We start from the raw sequence: 16,286 nt of genomic DNA on the forward strand, positions 1-16,286 counted from the left end.
TTTTTTTTTTTTTGAAGATAACCATTCTTTTCCAAAGCGAATTTCCTTTATGTCTGTTATCTAGACTGTCTAAGGCCACAAGATTAGAAGTTACTATAATACATGTTACACTGTTAACTTTTAGCAAACTTTACTTTTGTTGAAAACGTTGTAAGTTTGGGATTTCAATTATCCTTTGCTATTAATAAGACATTGTTTAGTCCAAATTAACTTAGAATTGGTATAGATGGCTTTTTTTTCCCTTCAATTACCTGGGAGGAACCATCCATCAACCTGTCCTGAAGGGAGTTCCTCCTAGGTCTGGTAGGACCTTTATATGGTAATTAAGATTTAGATCCCCTGTTAGGAAATCTGCTGGGTTAAGGGAATTTTCAGTGGTTAATGTTAAATCTTTTTTTTTCCTTAGGATACTTCTGAACTGATGAGGTGTGCTCACAATGAGGTTTCCTCTAAAAGTTATTTTCTACTTTCTTCTGTTAGCAAAGCAGTTGCCATTACAGATAGAATGCATTTGCGCCATCCGCAGATTACTAGGTTAAGGATTTTTTATAGGAAGGCTACAGGTTGTCAACAGCCTCAGTGCTTTTGGGCTACGCCCTTGTTTACACTTACAACAAGGTGGTGCTGGAGTGTTGTAGGGTCACGGAGAAGACCTTCAATTATCAATTATAGATTTTAAATTTACCCTGGCTTTTAAAGGAATAGGGTACACTGGTTTTTTTCTTAACTACTTGTATATCTCTTTCTTTCTCTCTTTGACTTTCTATCTCTTTCTCTTTGACTTTCCTTTTGCCTCTGTCTCTTTCTCGCTCTCTCTCTGCCTCTCTCTTTCTCTTTCTCTCTCTCTCCTTGACTCCCTCTGTGTCTCTCTGTCTCTTCCTCTCTCTCTCTCTGCTGGTCTTTCCTTGCCTCTGCCAGCCGCTTATGCTGCTGTTCTCTTAACCACTGTGGGTGGGCAGGGGTGGGGTGACAGCGGGGTCTAAAACCAGCTGTAACCAAGTGTCTATGTACGGGAACCGGTCTGGGTGCCCTGACTTATAAGTTACCTTGTGCCATACCTTTGAAACAAGGGACCTGTCCAGGCTTCCTTCTGATGGTCAATCCACCTCTAATACTGGCCAGTCTATTTCACACAAAGTTCTAAGTTTTACTGGTGTCATAGTAACACTGTAATCTTCCTTAAATCTTTTCTTGAAATTTTCAATGTAATTCCTAGTGGGGTGGGCTTACTTTGTGCCTGACCCATGTCTCCTTGAGACAAAACACCACGCTCACACCACACACACACTACAAAACAAAGAATTGGTAAAAGGGCACACACACACTTTTACAGTTTACACCAAACTGTATCAAACAGAATCAAAACCAAAATCAGAGTATCCAGAAGTCCAAGCCAGGTCAAAACCAAAACCAAAGTATCAAGCAATCCAAGACAAGTCAAAACAAAACCAAACTGCAAGTACAGGTACGTCATGGGTGATCAGACCACTCTTCCACTCAAATGGAGTGGGCAGGTTCCAAAGACCAGTCTTACCAAGTTTCAGATGTCCAGACTTCAAGTGCCTGCTCCTTCCCGGCGTTCAGCCACTGCTTTGATCCTCCACTGGGGCCTGCCACGCGCTGCTCTGGCGAGGCGTTCCACGGGGCAATTGCCTACCTGGGAGCGCTCTCAGGATCCACGTCACTCAGGCTGGCTGGGGTCTCCTGCAGGGACGTTCCACAGGGGAGGCCTAAGCTGCCTAAGGGGCTGCCTCGACCATCCATTAATCACCTCGCTTCCCAGTCAGGGAACCAAGAAATGAAACAGGACAAGCCACAGACAAACCCCTCGGACACCGAGTTAAAGAAGGAAGGGCTTTATTCGGCTGAGAACTTCAACAAGACTCACATCTCTAAAACCCGAGCTCCTCGAGTGAGCAATTCCTGTCCCTTTTAAGGGCTTACAACTCTAAGGGGGTCCCCATGAGAGGGTCATGATCGATTGAGCAAGCAGGGAGTATGTGACTGGGGGCTGCACGCACCGGTAATCAGAACAGAATAGAACAGGACAGGGATTTTCACAGTGCTTTTCCATACAATGTCTGGAATCTATAGATAACATAACCATTTAGGTCAGCGGTGGATCTTGAACCAGGCCCAGGGTGCAGTGCCGGGCTGTCTGCCTGTGGATTTCATTTCTGCCTTTTAGTTTTTACTTCTTCTTTCTTTGGAGGCAGAAATTAGGCATAAGACAATACGAGGGGTGATCTCCTCCCCTAGACACAGAGCAAACATGGAACAGAAAGTAGGGTGGTGGTTAACAGGGGCTGGGAATAGGAAGGACAGGGGTAGTTGTTCAATGGGTATAGAGTTTCAGTTTTGCAAGATGAAAAAGTTCTAGAGGTCTGTTACACGACAATGTGAACAAAATTAATATTAGTGGTTTGTACACTAAAAAAGTGGTTAAAATAATGAATTATATGTATTTTGTACCACAATTTAAAATTTTAAAAATGGAAGTTGAGAAATTGATTTAAAGAAAACATTGTTTTGCTTCTTGCACACCTGCCTTTACGCAGAACACACAAAAGCCCTTTTGCTCCTAGGTCAGTAGTTCTCAACATGAATGTGAGGGGATTTTGTTCTCCCTCCATCAGGAGACATCTGACAATATCTGATAATGTTTCTGGTTGTTATGTAGGGTAGGGTTGTGCTGGCCTAGGCCAGGGAGTCTGCTAAGCATACTACAGTGCGCAGGATAGCCACCTACTACAAAGAATTGCCTAGTCCAAAGTGGCATTAGTAGCTTATTTGAGAAACCTGTCCAAGATCATTAATCAGAATGTGTTATTGATATATCAGTCTTCTCCCCTCTAGTTAGGTTGGTAGAGCTCAGACTCTGGAAAAAACTGGGAATGTAAAAGGCTGAATGAGTGTAAGCTGAAAGACAAGAGAGAGGAGTCTTGTTTGGAGCTTACTGAAGTCAAAATGGAAAAAAAGGAAGATTGGGGGAGGAAAGAGTCAGCAGACCACTTTTAGGTCAAATTCTGTAGGGTTCTGTGCTAAGCACTTTACGTGTGTTGTCTCACATAAACCTTAAAACTCAGAAATCATTTTAAAATAAATAGTACAGAGAGTAAAACAGACTGGAGAGGGAGTCTTTGCTTGGGTAGGCAACTTAAACTGGTTTATTAGCACATTCCCCAGAAGGGAAAGGGGGTGTGATTGCTCCTGAAGAGAGACCCAAACTCCTTTTTAATCAAAGCTCAGGAGGAGAGCTGCATTCCAGTGTTTCACAGATGGTGTGAGGATGGCAAAGATGCAGGGCACCCACCGGAAACACAGCCGGCACTCTGTGAAAGGGGAAGGGACCACCAGCAGCACAGGTGAGTGAGGTTGGAGGTGACTCTGCCCCTCTCCCAGGCTTTCTGGGTGAGTCCATTCCCCCTCTCAGATTTATTGTTAGAACTTAAGAGAAGTCAATTACATTCATAACGTCTGTGTCATTCTGATGCTGAGAACGAATCCAGCCTTCTGAATGGTGTTTCTTACCTCCTTTCTTCCACAGAAGAGTTAATGTGTGGAATTAAGTGCAGAACCCATGACCCTCTGAGGTGGCGGTGATGGTTCAGGTTGTGTTTCTGGGTTCATTCTGGCAGCTCCCCCAAGGAAAGGACGAAGGAAGCTTGCAGCTTGGGGCTTTGCCATCACCCTGACTGGCTCTGGTTTCCTTGCCTGATACATTGAAGTCAGCTCCCAAAGAATGCCACCCAAGGGTTTGAAGGGCCTCTGTCCTCACAAAACCAGGCCACATATGAGTTTGCTGAATTCATTTAGGTCCTGCTGAATCTTTCCCATTTGTTCCTTCTCCATTTCAATATTTCAATACTTCCCTAGAGGGGCCCGACCTTCCTGGAGAGCAAAGATCTGTTGTCAGAGGAAGAGAGCAGCCGGAGGAGGAAGAGGACTTCAGGGTAGGCAGCAGTTGGGCAATGAGTATTGAAAGGTTGCTTTCAGCCTGCCAAGACTTGGAGAATTAGAAAAGCAAAACAAAACAAGCAAATACACAAACTCTATCCATAAAACACTTTTTAAAAAAATTGTTATGTTCTATATTATATTATTAGCTATATATTACTGAATGTTTCTTTAAAGCAGTATAGTCATTATTGCTATTATTATTGATATTATTATGGTTGGTTACATACAATGGAATATTGTTATTTATCTATATTATGATTACTAGCACTATTATTATTATTATTTACAGGTTATTGAAAGCCTCGAAGCAGCATACGCTCTTTATAAATATTTTTGCTCACGTTTATGACAATTCTCCAGTGTTGGTATTGCTCCTCTATTGAACAGATTAGAAAACTGAAGCTGCAAGAACAGACTTGCCTAATAACAGGGAACTTGTACACCTCGAAGTGGCAATGCACACAGAAGGCTCCGTGACTCCCGAACTCCCACAATTATGAGGTGGTCTTTTCATGGTTTTCTGAAGTTGCTAGAAGTTTACAGAAAAGGAAGTGCAGGCGCATTTCACAAATCTACAGTCTGTAAGTATCACATCCTATATAGCTGTAAACGCTGGAATAAGGGCGGGCTGATGACTTTCAGAAGATGAAGGTAAGTAGAAACCGTTGATGGGACTGAGAACCCAGAGTTCAAACCTCTTGGGAGCTTCTGAGGACTCAGCTGAAACAACGGCCACAGGTAAGTCATGCTGAAAGACTTTTCTCATCTCACCGTTCCCTTGCCGTGACCTCATGAGAGGAGTAATGTGACTTGAAACTCCTTGACAGCCGTTAAGAGACACTAGAGCCTTTTGGAAATAGAGTGGGCAGATGGAAGGAGTATCTGTTTTTAACTCTGTTTCTGCTGTATTCTGATTGCATGAACTCAGTGAGTCGCTTACCTAAGGTTGTGTAATTAATGGGAGCAGAGCTCTTGTCTCTTCAAATGTGTTTAGACCATTTGTAAACTGGGCAGCCTGTGGGTTGAGAATGGTGTAGTGAAAAGGGATCCAAACTGAGCTTAGCAACAAATACCACAGCCTCGTTGGTCTTAATGCTAAAAAGTGGGGAGGACTGAGGATGCAAGCCTATGTGTTATGACTCCAAGACTTGTTCTCATACCACTGCATGCAGGAGAAGCAGCCTGAGTAAACTCAGACACAGGCTGGCATTGCCAGGTGGGAAAGTAGGAAGAGGTGGAATGATCTAGAGATTTATGCAAAGGCTTCAGACTCCAGGAAAGCTGCGATCCAAGACTGGTTTTACAGTTTCCCAGCTGTGTGAACCAGGGTGAACAATAAGGGTAACTGCAAATATTTCTTCAGCATTAACTCTGGGCCACACACATGCGCAATATGTATATTATTTGCATTCATAACTTAAACTTTATTTTCATTTCCTTATTTATTACATGTTTTACTAACTAACATGCAGAGCTATTATAAGGATTAAAAGCACTGCAGGATAAAAACTAAGAACATGTCTAGTAAAATATGATGAACATATCTAAGACAAATGCTAATAAATAGTATTATTAGACAAAAAATAAGTAAGCAGAGTTCAGTCTGAAAATTCATCAAATATATGGCAATACAGTTGTTGTCCATAGGACTAGGGGAAAGGGAGGTTGCCTTTGCATATTGCAAATTTTGTGTGACCCTTTGCCTCTGGATATTGGGGTCTCTCAAGATTCATGTTGTTGCCACCCCGTGATGTGTTTATTATCTGTAATGGACTGTATCAAGCATTGTGGAAAAATCCTCATGAAACCAAGGTTGTGTGGTTTTCACTGTTCCATAGTATTAGTTTCTTTCTCTAATGGACAGGCCAAGCCTGGACTAATTGGCAAAAACTAAGTTACAGTTTTTGGAGCTAGAAACTGAGAGCTCTGTACTTTTTAAGAGCTGAATCTATTTTTTCTTCCATAGTTGGCAACACCATCATGACGTCACAACCTGTTCCCAATGAGACCGTGATAGTGCTCCCATCAAATGTCATCAGCTTCTCCCAAGCAGAGAAACCCAAACCCACCAACCAGGGGCAGGATAGCCTGAAGAAACGTCTACAGGCAGAAGTCAAAGTTATTGGGGTAAATCTAATTCAGAACATGTTGGAGAGGGGTTGGGGGAAGTGCCTAGAGATGATGTATGTCTTGGGACTGGACATCTGTCCTGAGTGTGGAGACCCTTAAGTTTTGCCAGAGGGATGGGATTTCTAGGGTAGAAGCCACTTGGGAGAAAACTGTCCCAGAACTTTTTCCACAAGAGGTTGTCTTAGAAATATATTTTTCCTTATTTCTGAAATTATGAGGAATTCATTTTCTATGTTGTATTTTTACAATACAGTGCTTCTCTCTATATATTTTTTTTACAAAAGTAATGGTGGTAAATAATTACATATTTTGTGTGTGTGTGTGTATATATATTATTTCATAATTGCATGCTTAGTCAATCCACCACTGACTTCTTTGCCAAAGAATTTTACCCTCACTGCAAATTAGAGGAAATATACACCTCCTTTCCCCTTTTCTCCTTACTTATTTTGAGAATGGAAATGATATTCTCCTTCTGTTTGTTCTGCACTTATGTGATCTGGAGGTGAGGCACTCCGCTGGGACTGGATTTCAGGCCCGTTGGACTGGTTTCCTTTGGGCCTCGTAGTACAACACGTGGGTTTCTGTGAGGCTCATGTGACATAAGGTTCTAGAAAACTTCTTAGTAAATGATAATTAGAGCTGTGAATCTTGAGGTGGACGTCCCAGGAGGGAAACTACCGCCTAAGACAGGAGCTGCGGTTAGACATGAGAGCGCGCCAGTATTGGTTTCTGTCCCTGTTAGTTTTGCTAAGGGTGATGGCCTCTCAATGATGAAACATACGGGACACGTAGAAGGGGCATGCGCACTGGGCTTTTCTGGGGGTGGACGATGGGAGTAGGGAGAGAATCAGGAAAAATAACTGATGATACTAGGGCTTTAATACCTGGGTGATGAAAACAACAAACCCCCATGACACAAGTTTACTTATGTCACAAACCTGCACTTTTACCCTTGAACTTAAAATAAAAGTAAAAAATGAAAGAGCTTCCAGAACTTCAGCTTTTGGTTTGTGAACTGCAGTTTCCAAGGAGGTGACCAGAGGGGCAAACTCCATGTCCAGTGGAGTCTGGGAGATGAGGGGAGGGACTTCTGCACTGCCAATACTGCAGGGAATGTGGAGGCTTTCAGGTGCCCCTTGTTTTCAGGGAGGTAGAAAGCCAGTTAACTAGTCATGGACTCAGAGGTCCTGAGAACTGGGAAAGGAAATCCCAGCACTTGCTGTGAGCTGGAAGCAGGAGCCGTGAGCACACCAGGGCCTGAGAGGCAGAAATGCAGAAGCCTTCCTGAGCACCTGCCAGACACCCAAGACTGTGGCTTCTGTGGCAGAGCCGCACACCCTCCAGAGTGTCTTTTCATGTTTCTCACTCCAGAGTTTCCACAGGGTTTGTATCCTCACTGGGATCTTGCAGAAGGTGATAATGCATTAGTGCCATGGGAGAGGCAAAAAGGCCCTGTCTTTACAAATGCTGGTTTTCATCCTCAATCTCCCTTTCTCTCCCCACAGACTATCCAGATCTTGTGTGGCATGATGGTGTTGAGCTTGGGAATCATTTTGGCATCTGCTTCCTTCTCTCCAAATTTTACCCAAGTGACTTCTACACTGTTGAACTCTGCTTACCCATTCATAGGACCCTTTTTTGTGAGTAGAGTTTCTGAGGAGGGCAGGATGGGGCGAAGAGGGGAGGAAGATGCCAATAGCTTAGACTTTCCACCTGCCACCTTGCTATGTTTGATCTGCTGGGAGCAAGGAGTCAATGGTGAAGCTTGTTCTCCTGTGTGTGTAGTTCAGGGAGGACTGAGTAGGGTAGGATGACAGGGGTTGCCTGATTTTAGATCAATTTATTATTAGACTCAAATAAGCATTTCTTTTTAAGATTATCTTATTTTTCACATTATCATCTTGAGCTATGATGAAGCTAGTGACTTCTCTCCAGGTTTAGGCCAAAAAAAAAAAAAAAAATCCATGAATTACGATAAAGTTGGGAAGGAACATTTCATACAAAAAAAAATGAGCATCAATGGAAGACAGCATACACTCACAGAGAAACCACACTGTGATCCCCCCGTGCTTGTGGGGATCATGGAGGAAGGAAACTTACATCTCTGAACATTTTGAAAATACTTTTACTGCATTGACTGATTCCCGGGTAAGGCTGAGCCGATAGCTGTGCCCAGTGATTCCTCTGAAATTCCTCTGAAATAGCTGCAAGTCTGGAGTTTGAAAAGAACTTAGTCCTTTTCTCAGAGAACTGCTTTCTCTTAGATGGAGGCTTTCTCATAGTTAAGTTTCCCTTTCATAGATGTTTTTTCCTTCAACTTCCTGCAATTCGGTAGCTATTTGTTTTTCTTACATTTGTGTATTTGATGCACCAAGAAGTCCACCTTTTGTGTATCTTGTCCATTTTTCTTCTCTTATTAACTAAAGTTACACTTGGATTTGGATTTCATTGGTTTTTCCCAAATGACCTTTTTTTGTTCCAAGATCCATGCCAGGCTATTGTATTACACTACATTACATTTTGTCATGATGTCTCCTCAGGCTCCTCTAGGCTGTCTCAGATTTTCCTTTTCCTTGAGGACTTTGATAGATTTGGGTAGTGCTGGCTGAGATTTTTATAGAATGTTCCTAATTTTGGGTTTGTCTGATTTTTTTTTTTTTTTTTTTTTTGATGTTTAGAGTGTGGTGATGAATTTTTGGGTGATTATGACGAGGTAAAGCACCATTTTCATCAAGTCATATCAAGGGTCATGTTACCAACATAATGTCACTGACACAATTATCGGTGATCATGTGGTTGGGGTAGTATTTTCCAGGTTTCTCCTCTGTGAAATTACTACTTTTTTTTTTTTTTAACCATTGCATTCATGTCCTTCCCTAGAGAACATCTTACACCAAAACTGTCTCGTTTTATTAAAAAAAAAAATTCTTTCCTGGCTTTTAAGGTATTTTTTTGTTTAGTGGGATACTTTTTATTAGGATATATTTCTGTTATCTTTTTTTTCTGATGCTATCTGAATGTTATATGGACAAAGGGACAAATAGATGTCTTTAAATGGAACTTACCTCATTGATCACTGGTTTCTCAAGGCTTTTCCCATGACAGTTTTCTATAAACATTTTGATAGTGACATTGCAGTTACTCTGTACATGGAAAGTGACCTGACCATTTTCTCTTTTATCTTAGTTTATCATTTCTGGCTCTCTATCAATCGCCACAGAGAAAAGGTTAACCAAGCTTTTGGTGAGTATGAGAACTGTAACCCACAACCCAATGGATCAAAATAAAACTTAGACAGAACTCGTTAAGGTCAGTCTTTCTACTTGGAAAAGTTGAAAACTTTTCAAACTTTTCAGTTCCAGAGCAGTCAGTTGTTAGAGTTAGGAGCTGGGCCTGGATCCTCGGTATCCTTGTTCAGAGCACATTTATCCAATTATTGTGCCCTACATCAAAGTCTGCATTCAGAGAATTATAATATTCCCTCTGCCCATGCTGAAGCATCTATCACAGAGAAATTGTGCCTGTTTATGATGTCCTTCCGGTGACAATTGGCCTTCAAATTCAGGTTTTCAGTGGCAAGGAAGCTAACAGTGTTATAAAGGGTCTATTGGTTGGAGTCCACTCTTTAAGCCTAGGTGTTACAACCCTTGAAAAAAAATGAGTCAAAGTTTTGTTCATGTGAGGTATCCAAAGCAGACACAAAGGCTACTATAGTATACTACATTACATTTAGGCATGATGTCTCCTCAGGCTCTTTTAAACTGTCTCAGATTTTCCTTTTCCCTGAGGACTTCAGTCATTTTGGGTAGTGCTGGCTGAGTGTAGTCTTTCATCTACCTCACCAGAAGAATAATACTTTTATTTTGTTTGAGTATAAATTTTGCACCCTAAAAGTTGTCCTTAGTCATTTGTATTGGCTAAGAAAAGAAAATAAAAGCTTTACCAATCTTTAACCCTTATTCCAGCAAAAACTAGAGTTGGAAGTGGCAAGGAGATAAAGGCTGGATTATAGGGAGAATCTTCTCTTGTCTCTCAAGTTTCATTAAGTCTTCACTCAATCCATTATTCCTTAAGGGGCTGATGTGAGAGAACGTCATATGATGCAATTGCACCAAAACTCAATTTAGAAGCTCTGGCTACAAAAATCTCCCAAAGTCAGCAAGGAAGTGAGAAAGAGTACCCAGAAAAATGCCAATTTTTTTCTCATCAGTATTTAGAGATTATTATTTGGAACCCTCAGTTAGACTCTGAACTACTAACTAGATCTGCGCTGTTTAATTTAACTGTCTATGATGATGGAAATACACTACAGCTGCACTGTACAACATGGCAGTCACATGTGGCTGTTGATGATGTGAAATACAGGTGGTGCAACCAAATAAAAATTTCTCTTAATTTTACTTTAAATAGAGATAGTCCATGTGGCTATTGGCAACCACACTGAGTAGCCTGGCACAAACTTTTATTGCTTTCAAACTTTCAGGAGGAAATAGATGGGCCTTTTACTCCAGAGAACAATCCCACAGTGAACATGCAGGAAGCTCAAGGATGCAGGATATGGTCTCGGGGTGGGCTCACACTCACCAGAAACATCGAGGCTTTAGTGAGTTCTGCTCTTGTCACACATAGTACCAGCCCTTTTTGAGACTGAAGAGGAGTGCCATCTCAAGACAAATCTAGCTTATTCTAGGAAATATGTACTCTAGGCATCAAGACTACTACTGGCTACCAGGAGGCCCTTTAGTCATTATGTTGGGAAATTGGGGTCCCAGAGCATTAACTGGTGAGTTTCTAAAAGAAGAAGTACCCATGTGGGATTAAATAACTCTCTACTGTACGGCTGTGGGGTGTGCCCTGGAGCCTACCTACCTGTAACTATAGCTTTCAGAATGCTCTTAGCTCAATTCTCTTTTCTGTGTGAGTGGGAGTCAAGGAAGTCCCTCCTGAGGTCAGTTTATTTATTCCCTTCACTTCATAAATGTAGAAATGAGAACCAGAGTGGGAACTAAAACCAAGGAACTGATTACCCAAGGGTATAAGCCAAGGCAAGTCTAGTACTGTGACCTCAATATTCTGATCTCCAGTTCAGACCTTTTTCTTATGCCTCCCACTGCCTCCCACACATTACACCATCCTTGGGCTGCACCTAGACCTCTGCCCACAGTCACCCCATGCTGCGCTCAGTGTGGCCAACTGTATGCCTGCCCAGGTTCCAGGGCCTGCCTGAGACTAAGAACCACCCCCTCACTCATCTCTGAGAGGTGTGCTTTTGAGAGAGGCAATGGGCACGCAAGAGTGAACTATTAGGTTGGTGCAAACATAATTGTGGCTTTACAGCAAAAATCGCAATTCCTTTTGCACCATGCTAATACATGATCTACTTTTTCCATGTAGCTGATGCTTCCACCAGGGGTTTTTGAGTTGAGTGACAGAGAAACTGCATCTGGTACATTGCCACCTTTGCTTTGGGTCACGCTGTCTCGGTAATGTTGCAGGGAAAGCCTCATGAAAGCCCTGCTATCTGTCCTGGGGAAAGAATTTAGGAGAGTAACATTCTCTACCACACCACCGAGATCCTGCTTAAGGGGAACCAGTTCATATGTTCATTCGTTCAGCCAAGATGTACCTCGGAGATTGAGAGATTTTTGCTGTACACTGGAGAGGCATACAGCAATAAATGATTAATCCCAGACCTCCTGAGGGGACAGATAAGGGAATAACTTACAATTTAATGGCAAAGACATATAAGAGATTCATGGGTCATTAGCAGTGATCCTTACTCAGCATTTTTCTTTCAGGTACATAGCAGCCTGTTTGGAAGCATTCTGAGTGCTCTGTCTGCCCTGGTGGGTTTCATTATCCTGTCTGTCGAACTGGCTGCCTTAAATCCTGCTTTACTGCAGTGTGAGTTGGACAAAAATCATACACCAACCACAAGTTATGTTTCTTACTACTATCACGATTCACTTTATACCACGGACTGCTATACAGCCAAAGCCAGTCTGGCTGTAAGTATTTTAGATGGGATGTTCTAATTTTATGAGGTTTTCAAAAGCCTGGATTTCTTGTTATTCCTTCTTTTGAAAATCTCTCTGTTGATTCTGGTTTGGGCATCTGGAGAAAGGTCAGGATTATGTAAATCAAAGGGGACTACATGGATGAGACTAAGGCGATTACATAGTAATAGGGTGGAACTGAAAATGTTAAATAAGGTTGATGATGAAAAAATAAAACTTATTGTGTGTAGAGGTTCTTAATTATCAAACTAATCCAATTTTGGAAGCATTAATTATGAGTTTATCAGACTGAGAATTTCGGTACATGGAGTGGTGAATTAAGTAAGAATGGAAACAGAGCAGAAAGACCCAGGAGATCAGAATATGCCAACAAGGAAACCTAGTATGTGTGTGTGGTAAGGAGTGAATTTGGTTTGAGAAGACATCAGATTCAGTACTAAGAAAAAGAGAATAGGAAATACGGGGACAGAAGATAAGGGCTTCTTCTCATGATGATCACAATAATGAATACTACTGATCAGGTGAGAATGCAATATTATTGTTGCTTTTTGTTATAGCTGAAAGAAGTATGACATTAAATCAGGAGATAAGAAATATAGGGAGATGCAGAGTGTAACTGAGAATGATTGCGGGAGAATTCTATCTCTTTGCAAGAAGAAAAACAACGAAGTTTGGCTAACAGAAATAATGTGTCTGCAGTTGAAAGATTAAGGGGCATGTGCACGGTCAGCAACACATTGAGAAAAAAACAGACAGCATAAGAGTAAAGAGATGGCTGGGCGCAGTGGCTCAGGCCTGTAATACCAGCACTTTAGCAGGCCATGGTGCATGGATCACAAGGTCAGGTGTTCAAGACAAGCCTGGCCAAGATGGTAAAACCCTGCCTCTACTGAAAATACAAAAATTAGCCGGGCGTGGTGGCGGGCACCTGTAATCCCAGCTACTTGGGAGGCTGAGGCAGAGAATTGCTTGAGCCTGGGAGGCGGAGGTTATAGTGAACTGAGATCACGCCACTGCACTCCAGCCTGGGTGACAGAGCGAGAATCCATGTCAAAAAAAAAAAAAAAAAAAAAAGAGTAAAGAGATTGCAGTATATTTGTTGTCCTGCAATCATAAAAATGAGATAAGCCAGGAACTCAGCTGGAAGATAGACAGAAAGGTCTGGAGAAAGTCATGTTTGTACAGCACTCACTATAAAGAAGGCCTTGCTCCCCAGGTAACGGTATAATGAGAAAAAGTACAAGTAAATCAGGCTGACAGTAAATGGTACAGATTAACACTGGGCGCAGCCAATTCCACCTTGGGAAAATTCTGAAGAGAAATTTCAGAGAAATTTGGTAGTGAAAAAGTATAAATTCATGATGCATTGGAAATAAGAGAGATTCTGTTGAACTTGCTTGCTGGAACAATTTCTAGGTAATGGAAAAAAGTTATATTTATATCTTCTTCTCTTTAACTGTGTGTAAATATCACAAACCAAAAGTTCATGTGATCAAATTATCTCCCTTTGTTATCAGATGGTCAGTTCTGCACAAAGAATGTCTCAAGACAGAAATGGTAGAAACCCCTCCTTGTGAGTTGGTGGTAGTGATGAGCAATTCTGGCAGTTTACTACCTTCATGGATTTTTTCTAAGCCTTCCAGCCACACACAAAAAAGCAAAAACATAAAAAACAACAAAGAAACCACAAGAAAGATCAAGAAGAAATCCAAAGGGGTTCAGATACATAGACGGGGATGTCAATACTGAATTTTACAAAGGACTTGCACAGTCAAAGCCTCCTTGATCCTTACAAATCTCTGAGAAAGAAATGTTAGTAGGCATGTTTGATACATGAGGAAACAGAGAAAGAGAGAGACTTGTCCAGGCTTACACAGCTACTCAGCAGTAAAGGTGAGACTGGAACGGAGCTGCTGATTCTCAGTCCTGGGAGTTATTACACCACTCTGCTTTCTTGCCGAGTAAACAATGTCATCAGAACTATCGATGTCTCAGAGAAGAAGTAAGTGTATGAAGTGGACTACTTGATTTAGTTACTATTCATCTCCCTTTCTCCTCTCAAGGAAATGAATGAGTTAAGGGGTTGAATTAAGACAATTGTGAGGTGTAGGAGGAGCAGTTTTATTTTCCTGACGGTGTCCTTTCTTTGTTCTCTAACGTTTGAGGAAGTCTTCATCTCTATGGTCACCTCTCAACTAGGCATGAAAGCTTCAGCTGACCTAAGCACCACCAATCTTTTATTTCTTGACTTTCAGGGAACTCTGTCTCTGATGCTGATTTGCACTCTGCTGGAATTCTGCCTAGCTGTGCTCACTGCTGTGCTGTGGTGGAAACAGGCTTACTCTGACTTCCCTGGGGTGAGTGCGCTGGCCAGCCTCGCTTAATCTTGCCTAGTGTATCTTATCTCTGCACTGTGTTGAGCTATGTCACCAAGAACGGTAGAAGGAACAACCAGCCAGTCATGAGATACACATGGGAGGGCATTTTCATGGTGATGGAAGACAGAGAAGAAAAGCAGATGGCAATTGAGTAGCTGACAAGCTGAGAGTTCACTGGATATGAAAATAGTTAATCATGAGAAATCAACTGGTTCAATCTTCCCATTTTGTCAATGAAGGGAATGAGACCCTGGGAAGTTAAATGACTTGCCTGGCATGATGCTATGAGTTTGTGCCTGTGCTGAGGACACTAGAACCGGGCTTGCCTCGCTTCTAAGCAGAAACAGTTTCTGCCACAACCACTGATCTCTCTAATAGTATTGACTTGGTAAAGGGCCTTTACACATGTGACTGGATCCAGTGAATGTCTTATGCTCTGCTTTTGCTCCTGGTGATTTTAAATTCTTTTTCCTTTTAAAAGACATATTAAAAATGTACTGTTGAATCAAATTCCAAGGGATACCACCCCATGGACTCATGGCTTTATTTAACTGAATTAAAAAGTTTTGATTTATCCAAAATTGTGTTATAGAGTGTAGAATGAATACTAGAGTGATAAGTTGCAATTATTTGAAGAACCTGGTAATATGCTCTACTTATCTTGGATTAGCTAAGAATTCTATGTATACAGTTGGAAAAATGGCATATATACATCTATCTTGAACCTGATTGAAGTCTGAAGATCTAACATACTTTGTTTCTTCTAGAGTGTGCTTTTCCTGCCTCACAGTTACATCGATAATTCTGGCATGTCCTCAAAGATGACTCATGGCCCTGGATATGAAGAACTATTGACTTCTTAGGGAAAAAAAGGGAGAAATATTAATCAGAAAGTTGATTCTTATGATAATATGGAAAAGTTAACCGTTATAAAAAAGCAAAGCTTGAGTTTCCCAAATGTAAGCTTTTAAAGTAATGAACATTAAAACAAAACATTATTTCACTGTCATTTAAGATATGTGTTCATTGAGGATCTCTTGATTTGCCTGACATTGACTTCAGCAAAAGCAAAGAGCTGTAAATTACCATTTACTAGACTAGCCAAATAGTCTGAATTTCCAGAAAACTAGGCAGAATAATCCTTCCCAGAAACATTTCCCAGAAAATGTTTCCCAGAAAACTAGGCAGAATGATCCTTCAATGGATCTCAGTGAAGCAAAGGGCACAACCTTTTATTGTACCCCTTAATTGTCAACAGTCAACAGGAGTTAACTGACTTGTTGCGGTGCTCAGACTCTTTTATACTGGTGCCAGTGTTTTATCCCATGGATTTTACTCATTAGTGTGTAAAGGCAAGCCCCATACGATGAAGTCTCAGGGTCCATGAAAGTAGCTGGCTTCGAAATAAAATCTTTGAGTGCATATTTTGTTTTGACACTTATTTTGTTGTTTTTCCCTTTAAACACAGAATAAGTCAACAATGACAGGCATAAACCCAAATTTGAACTCCATTTTCTCCCCACCAAATATTCAAGCAAAACTAATGAGCAAACAAAAGCTAACCAGGAATACTTATTTGTTATGAGGCAACGACCAGTTGATACTTATTTTCTTATTGTAAGAAAGACCAATTGTTTGTGTATAAATGTTAAGTCTCAGCATGTGCGCCCGCGCGCACACACACACGTAGAAAAGTATTTCAATTTTACATGAGCTCCATTTCGTTGAAAGAACTGGTCATGTTTCTCTTGCTTTTACCCATGGTAGCAGGGGTCATACCCACTGTATCAGATATCCT

General features: G+C 41.4%; 1 protein-coding gene across 7 annotated transcripts; it reads left to right on the forward strand.

Annotated features, from left to right (window-relative positions):
* Positions 1–3,257: 3,257 nt before the first annotated feature.
* Positions 3,258–15,502, forward strand: LOC108541334 (membrane-spanning 4-domains subfamily A member 6A). 7 transcript variants are annotated; one of them, XM_017890820.1, is made up of 8 exons: positions 3,258–3,365; positions 4,348–4,541; positions 5,927–6,087; positions 7,599–7,733; positions 9,280–9,336; positions 11,892–12,101; positions 14,366–14,467; positions 15,256–15,497. In XM_017890820.1, the coding sequence occupies exons 2-8, from the start codon at positions 4,457–4,459 to the stop codon at positions 15,349–15,351; spliced, it is 846 nt and encodes a 281-aa protein (XP_017746309.1). In that variant the 5' UTR covers positions 3,258–3,365; positions 4,348–4,456; the 3' UTR covers positions 15,352–15,497. The 7 variants fall into 7 exon arrangements, 6 of the variants coding, with proteins under 6 accessions (XP_017746309.1, XP_017746312.1, XP_017746313.1 ...); XR_001888937.1 differs by lacking the exons at positions 3,258–3,365; positions 15,256–15,497 and adding exons at positions 3,869–3,953; positions 13,628–14,112 and having other exon boundaries at positions 4,250–4,541; positions 14,366–14,458; XM_017890824.1 differs by lacking the exon at positions 3,258–3,365 and adding an exon at positions 3,870–3,953 and having other exon boundaries at positions 4,250–4,698; positions 11,892–11,997; positions 15,256–15,502.
* The last annotated feature ends 784 nt before the right edge of the window (positions 15,503–16,286 follow it).

The sequence above is a fragment of the Rhinopithecus bieti genome, unplaced genomic scaffold, assembly GCF_001698545.2.
Source record: "Rhinopithecus bieti isolate Rb0 unplaced genomic scaffold, ASM169854v2 scaffold_19722, whole genome shotgun sequence".
Lineage (NCBI taxonomy): Eukaryota > Metazoa > Chordata > Mammalia > Primates > Cercopithecidae > Rhinopithecus > Rhinopithecus bieti.

What these genes read in the sequence shown, in the direction of transcription:
- LOC108541334 (XM_017890820.1), top strand. Translation starts at nt 4,457, where the DNA reads ATGAGGTGGTCTTTTCATGGTTTTCTGAAGTTGCTAGAAGTTTACAGA. An exon ending in AAAGGTTAACCAAGCTTTTG is followed by an intron (nt 9,337 to 11,891) that starts GTGAGTATGAGA and finishes TTTTTCTTTCAG; the next exon opens with GTACATAGCAGCCTGTTTGG. An exon ending in CTTACTCTGACTTCCCTGGG is followed by an intron (nt 14,468 to 15,255) that starts GTGAGTGCGCTG and finishes TGTTTCTTCTAG; the next exon opens with AGTGTGCTTTTCCTGCCTCA.